Genomic DNA, 21,492 nt, shown 5'->3' on the forward strand with positions numbered 1-21,492 from the left:
GCAGAGCGGGCATGGGGATTTTGGTTTGAGGGGAAAATAAACTAACTAATGTTAAACAATAACTGGCAACGCCACCTGGGGACTTACACCCCAGGAAATACAGAAATTATTTTAAAAAAAGGAAATAATGAAAGACACACAGGTTAGAAAACTGAAGAGGCAGAGTTGTGTTTTCTCAAAATGTAAAAAGGTATTTCTTTTAATAAATCAAAAAGGAAAAAATGCAAAGTACGGTAGACCGAAGCTGTAAGGAGGGAAAATCAGTTAAACAAAAGAACCTAATACTAATAAAAGGGAATTAAAATAAGGGTATATTTTAATACAGAATCCAAAATAGAATAGAAAAGATAACATTTACAATATAGATATTTATATACTAAGAAAAAAAAGAAATGAACCAAAACTGATCTTAAGCCACTTAGTTTAGAGGCAGACTACGCTGAGGAAGGTGTGGGGGTGCAACCATATACTCACCGTTGTGCAGCACGATAAACCTCACAGCAAACCAAAATGTTAGTGCCTTCTATTAGTGACCCAGTGCTCTTAACTCACATGTGGAGTGGAGGGACCTCACCCTGGGTAACTAGCCTCTAAACATAGTGGCTCAGTGGCTGACAGAAAACTAAGGACAAAACAGCAGCAGTTAAAGCCATCCCAGCTATCGCCAGGCAGCTAACTCTTTTAGTGCTGAGTTAGGTGAACTAAAATACATTCTTAAAAATCGGCAAGAACAAATCAATCACCTTACACACAGTCTGGCTACTCTAAACAACCCCAGAGAACCCAAATCATAAGAAAACAGTCATTTGAAGAAGGTGTCAAAAGCCAGGCCACTTTGGTCCAGAGTCTGAGGGAGAGTCTGTTGCTCCACTGCCAGTCACTGCTTCAATGCGCCCCAGTTCCAATGGTAGGCAGTGGCCCCAGAACCAGGGAAATGTTCACCCCCTGAACTACAGAGCCAAAGTTCAGATGGGGGACCCTTAGGCTCAGAGTCTGCAATCGATAACGCCGGAAGTTTGGTGGCAGATTGCCCAACCTTAGTGGTGCTCATGGGTGGTGAGTCAGTCCCATGTCTGGTTGACACCGGGTCAATGGTGTCCACTAGAAGTGCAAGTTTCTTTACACAGCATTTTAAACCGTGGGGCCTCGACAAACTCAGTTCTCTTTCGTCTTGAGACTATCTCTCCACCCCGTTACATTCTATGTACGGGATATGATCCCTTGCTCGTCAGAGTCCGTGGATATTTCTTTAAGACACACCGGCTTAACCGGGCACGCCCCACAGGCACGCCCCTCACCTATAAAGCACCTGTGCTGGCGTGCAATCATTGATTGTTTGATCTCCACTCAAGTCATAGTGTTCACACTCTGTGTGATTTCGAAAACTGAACTAAAAACTAAACAAACAAAAAAGAAGTAAGAACAGGAGAAAAAGGGTTTCCAGCAGTTATCCACCTACCAAAGTTGGGCGTCTGTCTATGGCAGCCTCCCTGGATTGCTGGTAGCCTCTGTTCTATTCCCTGGGGCATCGTGTCTGGTGACCTCCCGGTCACGGTGCGTCTGGGGGAGCCTGATTGGCGGCTGTGTCCCCACCGGCGTTTCCTTGCGGTGCCGGGAGCTATTGCGTCTGGTGGGTACCCGTGCTGAGTGCAGACGGAAGTCGGCTAACAGCGGGGTGACTGTATCAGCCGAGCCAATTGCGGTTCTCGGTGGCAAAGTGTTCGTATAAACGTATTGCTCACGGTTCGTGAGCTCACGCATTCAGAGGATACGATCCAAACGCAGGCTGTCTGGGGAGGTTCAGCCAGTGTATTGCTCGCGGCTCGCGGGCTAACGCGCTAGCTGAGACGATAACGTGTCTGTGTTGGGCGCAGACTGTGTCGGCTGCAGCAGACACCCATAATCCCCCAATGAACGTTTCCCTCTTCTCAAGCCATAAGAAGGGTGGGGTATAAAAAGAAAAAAAAAGAGGAAAGGAACTAAGAGTTAGCTGACAGTGTGTTAGCCGGTGGCTACCTGTTGCCATGCTTCCGCATAATTACCTGTAGCTCCGCCCCAGTGTAGTGACAGTGCCGCCCCTGGCTACTATGGCTTCCCGGGAGGGACATTCCTGTGTGGGCTGTGGAGTTAGCATGCCTTTGGAAGATGATAGATAGATGATAGATGTGTGCTATGTTTTGGGGCATCAGCATGCATTGTCCTCAAGAGAAAATCCTCAGATGTGCATGGATTGTTTTATAATGCCTGCACGTACTAGGAAGGCCCGTTGCCGCTTCTTTGCCCCAAAACGGGCTGCCCCCCCCCTTTCCGCTCCTTTGCAGGGAAAGCGGAGAGGGGTAACTGCCCTCACTAGGGAAAAAGGGGAGTGTTCAGGTGCCTGGCAGGCACCCCTACCCGCCCCTGTTGTGAGGCCTTCTGTGCTTCACTCCACTTCTGGTCCCAACTCTTCTCCCGCTCTGGGCTTCAGAGTGGAGGAGGAAGAGGGTGAAGAGGAGATTGATATCGAGACAATCTTTTCTTCTGAGGACGATGGCTTGTCGGGTGGGCAGAAACCGCCAGCTAGCACCTCTAGAGGTGAGCTAGCTCGCCGTTATGATGAGGTCATTGGCAGGGCAGCCAGGGCTCTGGATATCGCCCTACCTCAGGACCCTGTACCCACTGCTTCCAGGTTCGAGGTTGATGTGGCATCACGTCCGTCCCGGACGCGGGTGCCCCTTCTTCCTGATTTTAAGGACTTGTTGTGCCAGAAATGTTCTTCTCCGGCAGCAACACATAAATGGTCATCAGCGTGCAGAAGGCTCTCAGACATGCAGGACAAGGATCAGGTCACCTGTGGAACCCTCCCCCAGGTGGATCAGGCTATCTCCCTGTTAATTTCCCCTTCCACCTCGCTTCTTGGCAGAGCTACATGCTCCAGCAGGAACTGCAGAGTAATGGATAGTCTGTTGGCTAAACTCCACAGGGCCATGGCTACACAGACCCGTCTGGCTAACACTGGATCCATTATGTCTCTTATCTCCGTCAGTTGTCGAATCAACTACGAGACAGTTCGGGAGACCCTAGCATTGCCGGGGAGATTCAATTAGCCTCTCAGTGCCTCTCCTCTGTAATGAGAGAGCAGGCAGAAGCCGCAGGCTGCTCTATGGCTTCCTTCTGGGTTGTGCGACGCCATCTTTGGCTGTCCCAATCTCAGCTCGGACAGGGAGGTCGGGATACCTTACTTAAAGTGCCGGTGGATCCCTTGGCCATGTTTGGACCTCAGGCAGCTACATTGCTCCAGCAGGCACGAGAGGGTCGCCGCTGTGCACAGGAGGTTTCAGGGGACCTGGCTAGGCGCTTCAGGGGCTCTAGACAGAGAAGTACTCCAACGCCTCAGTCACGGCCCACACCAGAGGTCTGGACATGGGGGCCAGGGGATCTTAAGCCCCAGTTGGACGCCTTCCGTCGGCGTAGTAGTCGCCAATGTGGGAAAACTGGAAAGCCATATGCAAAGGCTCAGGGACCATCACGGCGCCCCCCTCCTTCCTGACGGTTCCAGAGTAATGGCATGCCAGCCTCCCCTACCAGCCATCAACGGGGGAGCCTGGCTAACCTTGGGGGCGGATCAGTGGATGGTGTCTACCATGACCCGTGGCTACCGCCTTCAATTTTATCGCAAACCTGCCGTGACAAGATTGCCAACCTTCACCACTGTATCCGATCCTCAGCAGGCACAGATACTGCGGGAGGAACTGTCCACTCTTTTGGAGAAGAGGGCCATAAGAGAGGTGGAGCGAGAAGACCAACAAGCCGGGTTTTTCTCCCGTTACTTTTTAGTTCCGAAGCGAGATGGGGGTCAATTCTGGATCTCCGGAGGCTCAACCAGTTTCTTCGGCCCCTGAGGTGCAGGATGCTCACGGTTCCCAGGGTGAGGCAGGCCATTGCTGCCGGAGATTGGTTTTCCACCATAGACCTCAAGGATGCGTACTTCCAGATTCCCATCTGGAAGGGCCATTGTCGCTTCCTGAGGTTCGGCTTTGAAGGCAGAGTGTACGAGTTTTGTGTCCTGCCTTTCGGGATATCTCTCGCTCCCCGAACGTTTACAAGATGCATGGATGCTGTACTGGCCCCCATGAGGAAGCAAGGGCTCAGGGTCCTGAATTATCTGGACGATTGGCTCATTTGTGCGTCATCGGAGGAAGAGTGCCGTCGCCATGTGGCCCTTCTCCTGAACCACATTCAGGAGCTGGGTCTCCGAGTGAACACCGAGAAAAGCACTCTGCAGCCTTCCCAGGTTACCACGTTTTTGGGTATGGTTCTGGACTCCAGGAGGGCGACCATCTCGCTAACACCAGAGAGAGTGCAATACTTCAGACGGTGCCTCAGTCACATCCGACTTCATTCCAAGGTCACTTGGGGGCTCTGCCTCCGACTAATGGGTCTTATGGCGGCCATGGTGCAGGTGGTTCCTCTTGCCCTCTTAAACATGCGACCTGATCTGTTGGGTCAGGGCTTGCATCCACAAAGATGTCACCAAACAAGGGTGGTTGTCTCTCGGAGGCTGCACAGTGCGGTCCAGTGGTGGAGAGACCCAGCCAACATCAAGTTAGGTCATGCTCTGGGGCCGGTGATTTATCGCCAGCTGGTCTTCACAGACGCCTCCCTACTAGGTTGGGGTGCCGTTCACGAGGGCTGCGGGATCAGTGGACACTGGTCTGGCCGCTGGTTGAACCAGCATATAAATGTCCTGGAGCTGAGGGCTGTTATCCTCGCCCTCAGAGCACTACTGCAGAGACTGAGAGGACATCATGTCATCGTTCGGACAGACAGCACAGTGACAGCTGCTTATATAAACAGGCAGGGGGGCCTGCGGTCTGCCTTTCTGTGCAGACTGGCAACCACTCTGTGGCAGTGGGCTCAGCCCCTCTTTTGCTCCTTGAGAGGTGTGCATGTGCCGGGTCTGTTAAACTCAGCGGCGGACATAATGTCGAGAGGGGGCCCACACCCTGGGGAGTGGAGGCTTCATCCACAGGTGGTCAGGGAAATCTGGTGTCGCCTGGGCAGAGCGGAAGTTGACCTGTTCGCTTCAAGAGAGTCGGCTCATTGTCCGCTCTTTTTCTCTCTGAAGAACGACAATCCTCCTCTGGGGTGGGACGCCTTGGCTCATCCTTGACCACGGATTCTGCTCTATGCCTTCCCCCCATTCACTCTCCTTCAGCCCCTTCTCCGAAGGGTGCAGTTGGAGGGAGTCAGGCTGATACTGGTGGCACCGTTTGGGCCCCACATGACGTGGTTTTCGTCAATCCCGCCCCTGTTAGACGGCGTGCCATGGGAGGTCCCGCCTCGGCGAGACCGGCAGGCAGTTCGACTTGGTGAATACGCACTTACCGAAGAATGCTGTTCCTTAATTTCACGGTTCCTCAGCGGTGCACAGAGGCTTACAGTCTTCAGGAGGGGACCCCCAGTTCCACCTTGGGACCTGGATCTAGTCCTCAGTGCTTTGCGGCACCCGCCTTTTGAACTTCTTGAGGAGGTGAATCTGAAATGGCTCTCCTTTAAGGCAGCATTTCAGCTGGCTGTAACTTCTGCCAGAAGAATAAGTGAGCTCCACGCACTGTCTGTTCATGCAGACTGCTGCAGATTCTCTCCAGATGGCTCTGGTGTAGTCCTCCGACCCAACCCGGCATTTCTGCTCAAGGTCTTATCTGAATTCCATCTGTCTCAGGTGGTCGAGTTGCGGTCACTCTCCTCTGGCACGGATGGTCAGGAGGAAGAGCAGAACCAGTCTGTCTTGTGTCCGGTCAGGACCCTGGCTCAGTACATCCGACGTACACAGGCTTTCAGGAGGTCTGACCAGCTCTTCATTTGCTTTGACCATGGACACTTGGGCTGGCCCTTGTCAAAACCTCGACTGTCTCACTGGGTTGTGGAGACTATCCAGCATGCATATGCCCTCTCGGGTGTGCCTGCTCCATCTGGGATTCGGGCACACTCGACTCGCAGTGTGGCTACCTCATGGGCCTTGTGGCGCGGTGCCTCACTTGCTGACATATGTGCTGCGGCCACATGGTCATCAAAATCCACATTTTCTAGATTCTACCAGCTCAATGTGGCAGCCAGTCCCTCCTATGGGGAGCGGGTGCTGGGTGTAACCTCTCGGTAGACAATGGCTTGGTGGGGCCTTGCCCGCGTTCTAAGTCAGTCCCGCGTCTTGCAGACTGGCTCATTCAGCCCCTCTGCCTCCTAGGCTTGGCCTTTGCGTCTTGCGGCGCCTTGTCCTGGTTGGCATGTAAATAGTGTATATTTGTAAAAAGTTCATGTGTTAGACACTGGTGTATGGGATTGGGTTGCACTGTCTCCCAGTGGGGTGTCTTAAAGAGTTACCCCGAACATAGAATGTAACGGGGTGGAGAGATAGTCTCGAGACGAAAGAGAAGGATTCCGTTGTAACCTTGGTTCTCTGAGTGAAGAGACTTTCTCTCCAGCCTCTAGGCCTCTGGGAGACAAGTTCCGATCAAACTATCAATGATTGCACGCCAGCACAGGTGCTTTATAGGTGAGCTGTGGGGCGTGCCCGGTTAAGCCGGTGTGTCTTAAAGAAAAAGCCACGGACTCTGACGAGCAAGGGATCATATCCCGTACATAGAATGTAATGGGGTGGAGAGATAGTCTCTTGACTCAGAGAACCAAGGTTACAATGTAACCCTACGATCTTGGAACTGGTTAAATCTGAGTGCTGTTAATGGTTTGGCTATACCATATGTAGGTTATCTCGAGCAGGATGTTCAGCTGTGTGGTAAGGATGTTGCCAGACAAGGATTGCTGGTGGTCAATGATCCCCCAGGTGGCATTGTCAGTTATTCTTTAACATTAGCATCCTCTAAAACCAAAATCCCCACACCCGCTCTGCCACACCAGCACCTGTTACTTGTCTCAGCTGAGATTAAACAAGCATCACCTGCTTGAAGTTAAATGTTGTACCCACACTTTGAAAAGGGTGCCAACAATTTTGTCCTGCCTATTTTTATTTTTTTTTTAAATGTCCATTTTGGCTTTTTTCTTCTGCTTCTTTGTCTTCCAATGCACATCATGGAAATGAATATATTTATAATTGCAACCATTACTGGGAGAAATTGTGTATTTTCTGGAAAGATTCCAGGGGTGCCAATACTTTGGTGCATGACTGTAGGTGTGAAGTATTGCAGGGGTTTCTGGGAGTAGGTGTCCTTTAAGCCTCTTTCTATTCTTTCCAGATAACTCTAGTCAGGTTCCCAAAAGAGGCTACAGACCCCGGGTTCTTTGTTTGTTTGTCAGGCCCCAAAAACTGATATTAGACTCCACTTTCTCCTGGACTACATAGTTGAATACTTTAATCCTTGTTTCAGTGAAGGGTACCTGAGTCCAGCTGAGGCCCCTTGAGTCCATCAGGGAGGATGTCATGGTGGTATACTGAACATTTGGTCCAGTGATCTTGGCAGGACTCTGGTGAGCAGATGGATCATGAAGTCTGTAGACAAAGATCTTCAAAGCTCCTGAGTGGTTTTTACAAACCCAATTGGATCCAGATACTGGACTGACTCTGCTGTGTTGATCAACATCATCACAAGATAAAAACTACTGTGATGGTTTGGAGCCCCTCTGAAGTGGTGTCAGTCTGAAGACTTTGTCCCAGAAGAGAGTTCCAGGCTCATGTCCCTGAACTTGTTAAGGACAGGTACTGGATCTGGATCAGTTCTGTATCCTGATTGTAGTTTAGGGCAGCTTGTGGACTTACAGTAAGCTCTGTATTCATGATATTCATGGTCATCTTACTCTTCGTTCTGCGTCTCAGTTGTGGGCCTTATTGAGGATTCATTTGATCTGTAATCATTCTTTTATAAATCTTTGTCCTGTGGATCATCATGTTGAGGTTTTCCATCTGCCCCCTCTGGTGGACACTGGTAGTATCTTCATGAACATCTGTCTGTAGCTAGCCTGAGTTCTTTCTCTCTGAAAATGCAGGTTTGACTTCTAACCTTTATTGTTCCTGCTGGCATCTATCTGAGCTGTGTTTCTGTTTGAGTCGTCTTCTGTGAACTTTGATTTCATCAGTCTGAAGAATGTGAGAACAGACACAGTGTTGGCTGTATTCTGAGTGAGATACTGTTCTAATAGAAACAGAACTATGGAGAACTTCAGCTCTGCCTCCTGATTACTGATGATCCATCTGCTAGTTTGAACTGGAACAATCTGATTAAAGATGATCTTTGTTCATGAAGCAGCTGTTTGTTTGTATCAGGATGCAGGACCAGAGACCAGACTCTCCTGGACCCAGCTGTGTGTCCATGAAGAGTAACCGGTCTATGGGTCGTCTTATGAACTTTAAAGATGCACGTGGTGCTGATGGAAGGTAAGAATTAAAAATCCAGTGAAGGTTCTGACTCTGTGGTTCAAAGAATCATATCTTGGCTCAGAGCTTCATCATATATGACCCATTGTTTTCTTGTGTAATATGTCCTGTCACAGAGTTCAACAGGAGAGCTCCCAGGTTCACAGAGATCCATCAGACCAGCAGGATCTAACACACCTGGACTCCATCTTTATGGTGTGTTATTTCATAAACTACCATTACAAGAATGTAATGCTAAGTTATTGTTGTGTTTAGAGCAGCTGACCTTCAGACTGACACATGAACCACATGTTGAGTTCTACCACTTTATAGGAAATATCCAGTGTCTCCTTCTGTTCCAGCTGCTGGAGGAGAACATCGTCACCTTTGTGAAGAACGAGCTGAAGAGAGTGCAGAGGGTTCTGAGTCCAGATTACCCAGAATGCTTAGAGAGTCAGAGTGAGGATGAAGAGCAGAGGAGAAGCTGTAAAGAGGCATTTTTGAAGATCACTCTCCACTTCCTGAGGAGAATGAAGCAGGAGGAGCTGGCTGACTGTCTGCAGAGCAGTAAGAACATCTGAACAGATTTCATATTTTAGAAAAAGGACAAAGAGGTTCAATCTCAGATGGTCATGTGATCTATATCAGGATCTGTTCATTGATCTCAGTTCTGTCTTTATTCAGAAACGTTTGGTGCAGAGTGCCGGCGTAAACTGAAATCTAACCTGAAGAAGAAGTTCCAGTGTGTGTTTGAGGGGATCGCTAAAGCAGGAAACCCAACCCTTCTGAACCAGATCTACACAGAGCTCTTCATCACAGAGGGAGGGACTGGAGAGGTCAATGAGGAACACGAGGTCAGACAGATTGAAACAGCATCCAGGAAACCAGACAGAGCAGAAACAACCATCAGACAAGAAGACATCTTTAAAGCCCCGCCTGGAAGAGATGAACCAATCAGAAGAGTGATGACAAAGGGAGTGGCTGGCATCGGGAAAACAGTCTTAACACAGAAGTTCACTCTGGACTGGGCTGAAGACAAAGCCAACCAGGACATACACTTCACATTTCCATTCACTTTCAGAGAGCTGAATGTGCTGAAAGAGAAAAAGTTCAGCTTGGTGGAACTTGTTCATCACTTCTTTCCTGAAACCAAAGAAGCAGGAATCTGCAGGTCTGAAGAGTTCCAGGTGGTGTTCATCTTTGACGGTCTGGATGAGTGTCGACTTCCTCTGGACTTTAAAAACAACCAGACCCTGACTGATGTCACAGAGTCCACCTCAGTGGATGTGCTGCTGACAAACCTCATCAGGGGGAAACTGCTTCCCTCTGCTCGCCTCTGGATAACCACACGACCTGCAGCAGCCAATCAGATCCCTCCTGACTGTGTTGACATGGTGACAGAGGTCAGAGGGTTCACTGACCCACAGAAGGACGAGTACTTCAGGAAGAGATTCAGAGATGAGGAGCAAGCCAGCAGGATCATCTCCCACATCAAGACATCCAGAAGCCTCCACATCATGTGCCACATCCCGGTCTTCTGCTGGATCACTGCTACAGTTCTGGAGGATGTGCTGAAGACCAGAGAGGGAGGAGAGCTGCCCAAGACCCTGACTGAGATGTACATCCACTTCCTGGTGGTTCAGTCCAAACTGAAGAACATCAAGTATGATGGAGGAGCTGAGACAGATCCACACTGGAGTCCAGAGAGCAGGAAGATGATTAAGACTCTGGGAAAACTGGCTTTTGAGCAGCTGCAGAAAGGAAACCTGATCTTCTATGAGTCAGACCTGACAGAGTGTGGCATCGATATCAGAGCAGCCTCAGTGTACTCAGGAGTGTTCACACAGATCTTTAAAGAGGAGAGAGGACTGTACAAGGATAAGGTGTTCTGCTTCATCCATCTGAGTGTTCAGGAGTTTCTGGCTGCTCTTCATGTCCATCGGACCTTCATCAAGTCTGGAGTCAATCTGATGTCAGAGAAACAAACAACATCCAGGTGGTCTAAAGTATTCAGAGAAAAACCTGACCCAACACTTTTATACCAGAGAGCTGTGGACCAGGCCTTACAGAGTCCACATGGACACCTGGACTTGTTCCTCCGCTTCCTCCTCGGTCTTTCTCAAGAGACCAATCAGAGTCACCTACGAGGTCTGCTGACACACACAGGAAGTGGCTCACAGACCAATCAGAAAACAGTCGAGTACATCAAGAAGAAGATCAGTAAGGATCTGTCTGCAGAGAAAAGCATCAATCTGTTCCACTGTCTGAATGAACTGAATGATCGTTCTCTAGTGGAGGAGATCCAACAGTCCCTGAGATCAGGACGTCTCTCCACAGATAAACTGTCTCCTGCTCAGTGGTCAGCTCTGGTCTTCATCTTACTGTCATCAGAAAAAGATCTGGATGTGTTTGACCTGAAGAAATACTTTGCTTCAGAGGAGGCTCTTCTGAGGCTGCTGCCTGTGATCAAAGCCTCAAACAAAGCTCTGTACGTGCTCACATAACTATCCAGGTTAAATGTAGTTCTCTTTATTCAGAAATAACAACTATGGGTTGTAATTGTTTTCATTTGTGTTCTTCTGAATCCTCTTCAGGCTGAGTGGCTGTCAGCTCTCAGAGAGAAGCTGTGAAGCTCTGTCCTCAGTCCTCAGCTCCCAGTCCTCTAGTCTGAGAGAGCTGGACCTGAGCAACAACAACCTGCAGGATTCAGGAGTGAAGCTGCTGTCTGCTGGACTGAAGAGTCCTCTCTGTAGACTGGACACTCTCAGGTTAGTGTGCAGGTTTTTGTTAAAATGAATGACGATCTAAGTTTTTAATTGCTTAATGTATTAATCCATTTATTGACTGGTTGAAATCCTCTTCAGGCTGAGTGGCTGTAACCTCTCAGAGAGAAGCTGTGAAGCTCTGTCCTCAGTACTCAGCTCCCAGTCCTCGAGTCTGAGAGAGCTGGACCTGAGCAACAACAACCTGCAGGATTCAGGAGTGAAGCTCCTGTGTAGTGGTTTAGAGACTCTGCATTGTACACTGGATGCGCTCAGGTCAGGACTTGTTCACTAAAAGTTTACCCAATTAGCTTGTATGTACTTATGTTATATTATATTTTCATTTACCTACAATAAATATCTTCTTCAGGCTGAGTGGCTGTCAGCTCTCAGAGAGAAGCTGTGAAGCTCTGTCCTCAGTCTTCAGCTCCCAGTCCTCTAGTCTGAGAGAGCTGGACCTGAGCAACAACAACCTGCAGGATTCAGGAGTGAAGCTGCTGTGTAGTGGTTTAGAGACTCTGCATTGTAAGCTGGAAACGCTCAGGTCAGGACTTGTTCATGTAATAGTTTACCCAATTAGCTTGCATGCAGTCCTTTCATTTTATATTTTCATTTACTTTCCAAAAATATCCTCTTCAGGCTGAGTGGCTGTCAGCTCTCAGAGAGAAGCTGTGAAGCTCTGTCCTCAGTCCTCAGCTCCCAGTCCTCTAGTCTGAGAGAGCTGGACCTGAGCAACAACAACCTGCAGGATTCAGGAGTGAAGCTGCTGTGCAGTGGTTTAGAGACTCTGCATTGTACACTGGAAACGCTCAGGTCAGGACTTGTTCATGTAAAAGTTTACCCAAATAGCCTGTATGTAGTCCTTTCATTTTGTATTTTCATTTACCTTCAAAAAATATCCTCTTCAGGCTGAGTGTCTGTCAGCTCTCAGAGAGAAGCTGTAAAGCTCTGTCCTCAGTCCTCAACTCCCAGTCCTCTAGTCTGAGAGAGCTGGACCTGACCAACAACAACCTGCATGATTCAGGAGTGAAGCTGCTGTCTGCTGGACTGAAGAGTCCTCTCTGTAGACTGGACACTCTCAGGTTAGTGTGCAGCTGATACAGTTTATTCCCAGCAGACTAAATGTTGATCAGTATCAGATTATAAAGTTGACTCTGTTCAGCTGCATGGTTTTGACTGGATGTTACTGGTAAAACAGCTGAGAATGGACCTGTGTGTGTGTGTGTGTGTGTGTGTGTGTGTGTGTGTGTGTGTGTGTGTGTGTGTGTGTGTGTGTGTGTGTGTGTGTGTGTGTGTGTGTGTGTGTGTGTAGTCTGTCAAACTGTCTGATCACAGAAGAAGGTTGTGCGTCTCTGGCCTCAGCTCTAATCTCCTCCCCCCTGAGAGAGCTGGACCTGAGCTACAATCTCCCACGAGAAGGAGGAGAGAAGCTGCTGTCTGCTGGACTGGAGGATCCACACTGCAGACTGGAGACACTGAGGTACAGACAGACACACAGAAGCTGTCTCACTGTTTCTGAATGATGAACTCTACTTCTTGTCTGATGGTGATTTAAATGAAGATGGATGAAGTAGATTCTGATCTGGTTTCTTCCTCCAGGTTGGACCATGGTGGACTGCACACACTGAAACCTGGTCTGAGGAAGTGTGAGTGTGTTTTCATTTCTCTTCATCAGAACACAGCAGCACATGTTGGATGATGGAAGTAACACAAAGTGATGGTAAAAGTGAGGGTGATGGAAACTGATGACAGTTGAAATATTACACAATAAAAGATATAAAAGTGATAATCCAGAGATGATAAAATCCAACAGACATCACATCCAACAGAAATGTAGAGTTTACAGCGTGCTGTTTTGTGACTTTGACATTCATGGTTTTGATGTTGGCTGCTGGCCGGATGCTCCTGGTCAAGCTTGTGGAGCTCATCACATTTAAAAACAACAGAAACTCTATTTGATTTGATGGTCATTTCCATAAACATGTAAATATGCAGAGTCTCCACCATCAAGTTCTCTGCTCTAAAACATCCAGAGTTTAATACAGTGATGAAATAGAAAGAGAAAACCTTTAAAGACATGAGCTAGCTCTCCTCCTCGTCTTCTCTCTGTGCACACAGTAAAGGTCAAAGGTCAAGCAGTTCCATGAATGAACCTTTGAATTTCACTTGACAATCATTTCAACACTACAGATATAGATAGACACAGAAACATTTGGACTGCTTCATATTTCACATCACATGAGTTTTCATCTCCTCCTTTCTTCTCATCACTTTCTGTGACTTCCACCCTCGAGGCTCCTTTCCTTCAATGACAACACAAACAGTTTGTGTTGACAACCATCAATGATGACTAGGATTATATTTGACTCTATTTCCATCAAAGCATTTGGATCAAATCCAGCTGAACTTCATGAAATGTGGATGTTTGTATTTGTTGACAGGACTCGTCACTTTTGAACTCAAGTCCAAAGAAACATTTCAGTTAGAACTGAGTTTCTGTTTTTGTCTCTGTGGATTCAAAGATTTTAGAATTCAGATCAAAACACACAAACAAAGTGAACACAGTGATCCAACATATCTGACATTAGAGTCCATGAAGATCAATAATAAATATGTGTTTAGAGTTGATCACAACAGATAGAATAAAGTCTGATGAAACAGCTGATTAGTCTGATGGATCACGGTGGCTTCAAACTGCTCTTCTTCTTCTTCTTCTTCTTCTTCTTCTTCTTCTTCTTCTTCTTCTTAAGCTTTCTGTGGACTGACGGGTGGACACACTAAAGAAGGGCTGGCTCAGATGAAAATATGATCACATCATGTTTTAAATATTGATCCTGATGAATCTAAATCAAGATGTGTAGTGTGAATATTTGTCAGGATGTGTGCTGTTCACGTCCATAGAAGTGACATGATGACACCAAGGAGGAGAACAGGAGTTCACTTTCAGCTCCACTTTTGGATTTCTGTTTGTGGATCAGACCTCCACTTTATTTACTGCAGCTCAAACTGGAGTTTACACTGTGAAGTGGGCGTGTCCTTCTCCTCTCTGTGTGATAGGCTGCTCCATCTTTATCCAGTCTCTTGTTGTTATTGACATCATGTGTCTCCTATGGAGACAGTTTGATGTCCCAGCCACAGACACAAGGATTGATTCAGGCTGTGACTACATCACATTGTGTGTGACAGTGAAAGTGGAAATGAGGCTCCTGTTGGTGCTGAATGTGACCTCTGAGGACAGAACAGTTGGAGACAGCAGATGGTTCACAGCTTCTTTGTGCTGCTCTTTGATTAGTCAGACTTTATTCACTGCATGTGTTTGTTGGTTTGGATCTCTATTCATCTCAGCTCCACACATCCTGACTGTAAAAAGAAACACATTAAAAAGGTCTGATGACTGACAGCTACAGCTGCCAAACACAAACTGACGTTTTAAAGTCAAATATCTGAAGTCATAAAACCTGCAGAAACATTATACAGATATGATATTTATATATGATTTTATATATGAGATAGTTACAGATATTTACATTAAAGGCTCTGCATGAACTGATTATGATCAAACACCTTCAATAAAGTGACAAGACCAAAAGTTCTGCAGGAAAAGTTTTAAGCACAAGATATATCTAGAGTCACTGTGCGTAGACATGTTCTGACTCTGCACATAAAACAAGTGCCACACGTGCATACCAGCCAATTTAGTTCTCACCACCATGTGTATGTTAGTGAATCAGAATCATTGTAAATCATCGTGTTCCCACAACCTGCAGTCAGCATACTGACCCGCCCCCATCTTTCCATATAAGGACATGTGATTGGTGTATGAGGACGAGAGTGGAGAGGTGGAGACACGGAGAAGTTCTTAGGAGACGGCCCCTAAAGATCAAAGGAGCGGTGTGTCTGGGGGCTGATATGTGGTTACAGAGAATTATACAGCTGCAGCAGGTGTTCATGCATTCTTCTTCACACCTTGTGATGCTCTGATGAGCTCTCTTCTGAAGGCACCTTTCAGCAAGGCTGGATCTTTACTGTCTAAATCACAATCCTGTCTATGTTCCCTTCATTCTTAAATAGGCTCCAATCAATCAGCTGGTTTTATTAACAGATGTGATATTTCATGTCAGTGTTAGTGGGAGTGGTCAACGATTCGATTTTAGATTAAAGGATGAAAAGGCATTTCATGATTACTTATGTTTTACATTCAGTCACTATACAACTTTATTCATGTTTTAACACTCGTCTTTTTAACAATACATATTTATATATATATATATATATATATATATATATATATATATATATATATATATATAAATATATATATATTTACTGAATGTATTTTCAAATGTTGTCTAAAGTGGTGGCAGTACGGCTGGAGGGCGTGATGACACAGCTCATCCACAAAGAGCAGACAGGATTTAGAGGACAGTGACAGAGTGCAGATAACATCAGAACATGAATCCATACCATGGAACTTGTTCAATGCTCAGAAGATCCTACTTTCATTATATCATGGATGCACAAAAGGCATTTGACAGAATGGAGTGGGAACATCTTTTTCACACGCTGAAGCAAATGACCTTTGGTGAGCTTTTTGATCAAATACATTCAAATCATGTCTGAGTCTCTTAAAACACAGGTTTAGACAAATGGAGTTGTGTCCAAGCCATTTCAGACAGAGCTGTCCTCTTTCCCCTCTTTTATTTGACTTGGCCATTGAACCCCGAGCTGTGGCAATTCACTCTAACAGGGAGCTCTGCTGTATACAGAGCACAACATGTGAACCTTTCCTTATATGCTGACCATTTCTTCATTTACATTACACAGCCAGAAAAGTCTGTGCCTCAGCTGCTCACAGTGTTAGAGGAGTATGCTACAATATCAGGCTACAAGCTGAATCATGAGAAGAGGGAAGTAATGCCCCTGAACCAAGGTGCTACCTGGAACCCAGGACCATTTGAATCTCACTTATAGCTGACAGCAGACAACCTTCAATACTTGAGCATTCAAAGTGTACGGCCCTTTCTGCACCTTCCAATGTACAGGCTTAGACAGCCAGATAAGTCCTCCAATAAGAACACAAGGCTGCTCTTTCATTGATTTGACTTGAGCTCCTTCTTCTTTGTTTTTTCTAAAACTTCAATATGACAAAGAGAATAAGAATATGTCAGTAGAGATGATAAATATATGTCTCCATGATGGTAGAATCAGTTCTTTTCAGTGTACTGAATCAGTAGAATCAGTTCAGTAAAGTGTTCAGTTCTTCTCAGTAGCTCTGTCTGTGAATCAGAATTGAATAAGCTGAAACACGGCCCAACGTTTCCTTCTGCTCTCCATCGTACTGAGAACAGCCGCTGCTGAATCATAAAGCAATGAGCTGAGAATTTAGTGGAAACTGAAAGCTGCTAAAAACAATCCCATGTATTTTCCCCGAGCGTTCTCTTCAGTACGTTCAGAACACAAATCAGTGAGTGACTGAGAGGAAGAGAGACTTGGAGGCAGAGCTCTGCTAACTGAAGGAGAGCTCTGCTCTTCATCTCAGTCACTCAGTGATTCAGTGAGGAGCAGCAGTATCCATAATCCATGTGAGAGGAACCTCTCTGCCTTCTCACCTTTTCTTCCCACAATGCAATGTGTCATGGCCATACCTCCATGACAGTGAGAACATTTCTATTGAAACTTTGATTGAAGTGCATGTAGGGAGTCAGTCCAGCAAGGCCCTGTCTTCTTGTCTCTGGTGTTGGGCCCAGCTCGGGCCCAGCTGTTGACTACAGTGGTTGGCCATTAGCCATCCCTGATGTTGGACATTGATTCATGCATTCACTCCTTTGATTTCATGACTGTCATGTGCTGGGCTACTTGAATGTCACATGTGTTAGTGCTTGGGCATGATGGCTCAGTACTTAGTTAGTGTTGAATGTAAAGATGTCACATAAAGCTGTTGACAGTTTGAAACATGGTTCAAGTCTGACATGTTGTTATCAAAGTCATATCCAGAATGACAGAGTTTGAATGTCAGGTCCACAGAAACATCCAAGTCAGAAGATAGATGTTGAAATGAGAGAGAAACACGTCATATTGTTGGTATGGACAGAAACCTTTGTATAACAAGCTCCATTTAGAATGACAGAGTTTACATGTGAAGATACACACAAACATCAAAGTCACACTTACTATGGACACACACCTTTATATGAACCACATCCATATTGAATGCACATCATTACTGTAAAATGAGGATTTGATTACAGCATGGTAACTCCATGTGAAGTTGATTAGAAGTGGATGATTACATTTCAGTGGTGTCAAACATCATTCAGTGCTGAATATGAACTGTTTGATGGACTCTCAGTAAAGTTGTTGATGAATGAACAGATGATAACCTGCAGCTGTGTTGTGTCTCCTTCTCTCCATCAGACGCCTGTGAGCTGAAACTGGACACAAACACAGTGAACAGAAACCTGAAACTGTCTGACAACAACAGGAAGGTGACATGTGTGGAGGAGCTTCAGTCATATCCTGATCATCCAGACAGATTTGAATACAATCAGCTGCTGTGTAGGACTGGTCTGACTGGTCGCTGTTACTGGGAGGTCGAGTGGAGAGGAGGGGTTCATGTATCAGTGAGTTACATGTGTCATGTGTCATATGTCAGACACAATAACAGAGAAACAGACATCTCCTCCTCCTCGTCCTCCTCCTCCTCCTCCTCGTCTGTCCCTGACAGAGTAGCAGTGTATGTGGACTGTCCTGCTGGCTCTCTGTCCTTCTACAGAGTCTCCTCTGACACACTGATCCACCTCCACACCTTCAACACCACATTCACTGAACCTCTCTATCCTGGGTTTGGGTTCTGGTCTGGTTCTTCAGTGTCTCTGTGTGATGTGTGGGTCTGAGAAACACTGCTGACTGAAGATCAGCTGACTCTGTTCACTCTGTCCAGCTGCTCTGTTTCATGGTTGGGGGCCTGGTAATGGGGGGGGGGGGGGGGATAATGGACCTCCTTCTGTAATGTCTGTATTGTGCTGATCTCACCAATCAAAAAGAAGTGACAACAAAACATCATCTGGATTTGATCATCCTTAAATCTGAACCTGGATCAGGGTGATCCAATCAGGATCAAAGTGAGCCGGATCACCTGATCCTGGATCATCTGGTCCCTTTAAAGAGCATATTGCAGGTTAAAGACAAAACTGAACTAATCATGTGAAAATATGTTACCAATACTGTTTTTAAAGAAATTCAGAAATGAATAACCCACAGGGTCTCCTGGAGACGTTTTAGTCTTTGCTCTTTACTTCCACATTCGGCTGTGACGTAACATAAGGGAGTCCTGCTGAATCCCCATCTGTTTAACATGGAAAATCATGGATCTGAGTGTCACTCCCGTCAATAAAGAGGAAGAAAACATGTATTCCTTTACATATAATGGTGTGCTGGCTTATTATTCTGAACCTGTTAGATGTGATAGAGAGCAGAAACAGGCAGGATTAGAGGAATAACGGCCTCAGGAGAGAAGCTGTGGTGTGAGTAGAGACCCGGAGTAGAGACCCTGAGTGACAGGTGTCAGCTCGCCATATATGGGCGAGTGCTGTGTTCACATCAGCATATGTAAAGTTTATAATCACATTCAATCAATTAAAAAACAATTTGTAGAAGGTGCAAGTGCTGATCATTCACCTTTACATTGTATGGGAGTTGCCTCGCCCGACAATTTGACTTCAAATATCTATAAAACCAAAACAGCACAAAGGAAAATATTTACAGCACAAACGAAGCACAAACAAACGCGACCATTCTGGGTCGATTCGGAGCAGATGGGGGGCTGAGTGACGTCACCGCGTGAAATTAAAATGCGCTATTTCTATAAATTCATAATAGCACAAAGGAAACTTTTTACAGCACAAACGAAGCACAAACAAACGCGACAATTCCGGGTCAATTTGGAGAAGATGGGGGGCTAGGTGACCTCAGGATGACCTATATAATAATCTTTAATAACTCAAAAACAGAAACAGCACAAACGAAGCACAAACAAATGCGACTATGACCCCGAAGTTTTGCGTGGGGTGGGGGGCCAACTTCACGCAGGTGTTAATTTGGCACTGCTTTCTTTTAGGCTCGGGCTGCACCTCTCTCACACGAGCATTGAGGCTGGGCTGCTTCACCTTGATGTGGTCCTCCCTCAGCTCCATGGCCAGCTGCCTGATAAAGGCCCTCCTCGCGATGGGTTTGCTGCTACATTTCTTGTGCAGAATATGTGCATTGATGGCAGCCAGGTCCAAGATGTTATAAAGGACTGCCACTGGCCACCGGCGAGTACCCCCTTTGGTGGAGCACTGTTTGGCCATCTGGTCCAGGACGTCGACACCAACTTTCGTGTAGTTGTAAAACGCTACACTTTCCGTTTTTTTCTTTTTGTCCTTCCCACATTCGACATCTGGATGCATGGTGCTGAGGATGGCCACGTTCTTGTTTGTTTTCCCCTGGTAAACTGTCAGCGTAGCCCCCTCCGCTTTCAGCACCTTTGTGGAAAACAGCTCCCCTCTGCCTTGCGCAGATGGAGGAAGCTCCCGTCTGGTCTTATTCATGGTCCCCACTAGGCTGGTGTTCTTTGCACGCAGTTGTTTGGCAAGTGAGAGGGAGGTGAAAAAATTGTCAGTGGTGACATTTCTCCCCTTTCCCTCAAATGGCTGCACCAACTTCAACACCACACTCTCTCCTAAACGCTGGCCAGCAGGTCGGCTCTCATCATTTCCCAGATAAGGGAAGCCATTGAGCATGTATTTGCTCTGCACGTCAGCTGCAAGCCAGAACTTGATCCCGAACTTGTCGGGTTTGTTCCCCATATACTGTGTGAAGTGGCACCGCGCTTTTGTTGGGAATAGCTGCTCGTCCACGGTGATGTGCGCACCAGGTTTGTAGCAGGCAATGCAGTTCTGCACACATTTTTCCCACACCTCTGATATCAGGGCAAACTTGTCGCTAAAGAGACGTGAACGCCTGCTATCTTTTTTATCAAACCGTAGATAGCGCATGATTTCTCTGTCACGGTTGCGGGGCATTGTTGATTTAAAAAAGGGAATCCCCCAGGTCTCTGACCAAAAACTCTCCATACTGCTGTTCTTTCCGCTGTATGTCCCACGCACATATAGGAGCGCAATAAAAGCCCTCAGCTCCTCCACAGACACATTCCAGGTGTTGTCACCTTGCACCCTGTGCGCCTCTGCCACTGTGCAATCACGGATGTGGTGAAGCATTGACTTGTCAAACAAACCTAAAAAGGCACTGAGGGGATCATCAATGTTCCTTCTTGCGTGTGCAGTAGGGCCGCTAGTTTCTGTTACAACATTTTGCGACTGGCGTCTGCCTGGCTGTGCTCCAGGCTGGATGAGTTGCCATTGTGTCCCGTCTTTCGCCGTTTCCACAGTTGGAGGTGTCAGCCCTGCAAAAAAATCACGTCAAATGTCTGTCATATCAATCAGAAAGTTATGTTGACTGAAATGAGCGTGTTGGTAGTATAATTTGTGGATGAGCGACCGTCGGCAGATTGATTTTTGTGGATTAAAAAGAGACTAAAAAGACAGTTTAAACTGGACTTTCTGGCTCATAGTGTATATTTCGTTTTTTGGGACTTATAGTGTATTTTGGATTCATAAAAGGGTAAATTAAAGTTATATTTTTGACGTAATTAAAACTTTTCTTTCATGCAACGCACCATGTAGGTGGCAATTATGTCCGGGACTAATCCAATTAGCCCATAATAAAAAGAAGAATGTATACATTTTGAGGTTTGGTTTTTTGCTGCTGCGAAAGGAAAAAGTAGCCTACCTGTTGCATCTAAAGAATGCGCTCTCACTTGTGGACTGATAGGGAGACTGTGGTCTGCCATTCCTTGTGGCTGCTCTGTAAATCAAGAGGATTAATCAATATTAGGAACATAAAGTAGCCTACAAATTTTTTCTGTTGGTCATGTTGGTTCACACTGGAAAGAAACCCTTCAACTGCTCTGAGTGTGGGAAAAGATTTACCCAAAGAGGAAGTCTGACCAGACACATGTTGGTTCACAATGGAAAGAGACCCTTCAGCTGCTCCGAGTGTGGTAAAAGCTTTACCCAAAGAGGAAGTCTGACCAGACACAAGTTAGTGCACAGTGGAGAGAAACGCCTTCTGCTGCTTTGAGTGTGGTATAATGTTTCATTCTAAGGTACATCTGACCCAGCACGTTAGTTCACACTGAAGAGAAACCTTTCAGCAGCTCTGAGTGTGGGAAAAAAATTAGATTTAAGGGATGTCTCACCAGAAACATGATCATTCACACTGGAGAGAAATGCTAATCCTGTTCAATGGTAAAAGATCCAAAGTGATATAAGTGAACAACATGAC

The 21,492-nt window shown here is 46.4% G+C and overlaps 2 protein-coding genes across 2 annotated transcripts in view; one reads left to right on the top strand and one right to left on the bottom strand.

Moving 5' to 3' along the window:
* LOC306829463 (uncharacterized protein) overlaps positions 1-21,492 on the bottom strand; it is a 187,396-nt gene that overhangs the window by 77,254 nt on the left and 88,650 nt on the right.
* LOC306828953 (NLR family CARD domain-containing protein 3-like) overlaps positions 8,799-21,492 on the top strand; it is a 35,748-nt gene continuing 23,054 nt past the window's right edge. Inside the window, exons 1-6 of the mRNA XM_079351711.1 lie at positions 8,799-8,914; positions 9,032-10,835; positions 10,942-11,115; positions 11,480-11,653; positions 11,749-11,922; positions 12,018-12,191. Coding sequence (XP_079207837.1) covers positions 8,878-8,914; positions 9,032-10,835; positions 10,942-11,115; positions 11,480-11,653; positions 11,749-11,922; positions 12,018-12,191 — 2,537 coding nt within the window. The 5' untranslated portion in view covers positions 8,799-8,877. The remainder of the gene's footprint in view (positions 8,915-9,031; positions 10,836-10,941; positions 11,116-11,479; positions 11,654-11,748; positions 11,923-12,017; positions 12,192-21,492) is intronic.

This window comes from Symphodus melops (assembly GCF_947650265.1).
Source record: "Symphodus melops genome assembly, chromosome: 9".
Lineage (NCBI taxonomy): Eukaryota > Metazoa > Chordata > Actinopteri > Labriformes > Labridae > Symphodus > Symphodus melops.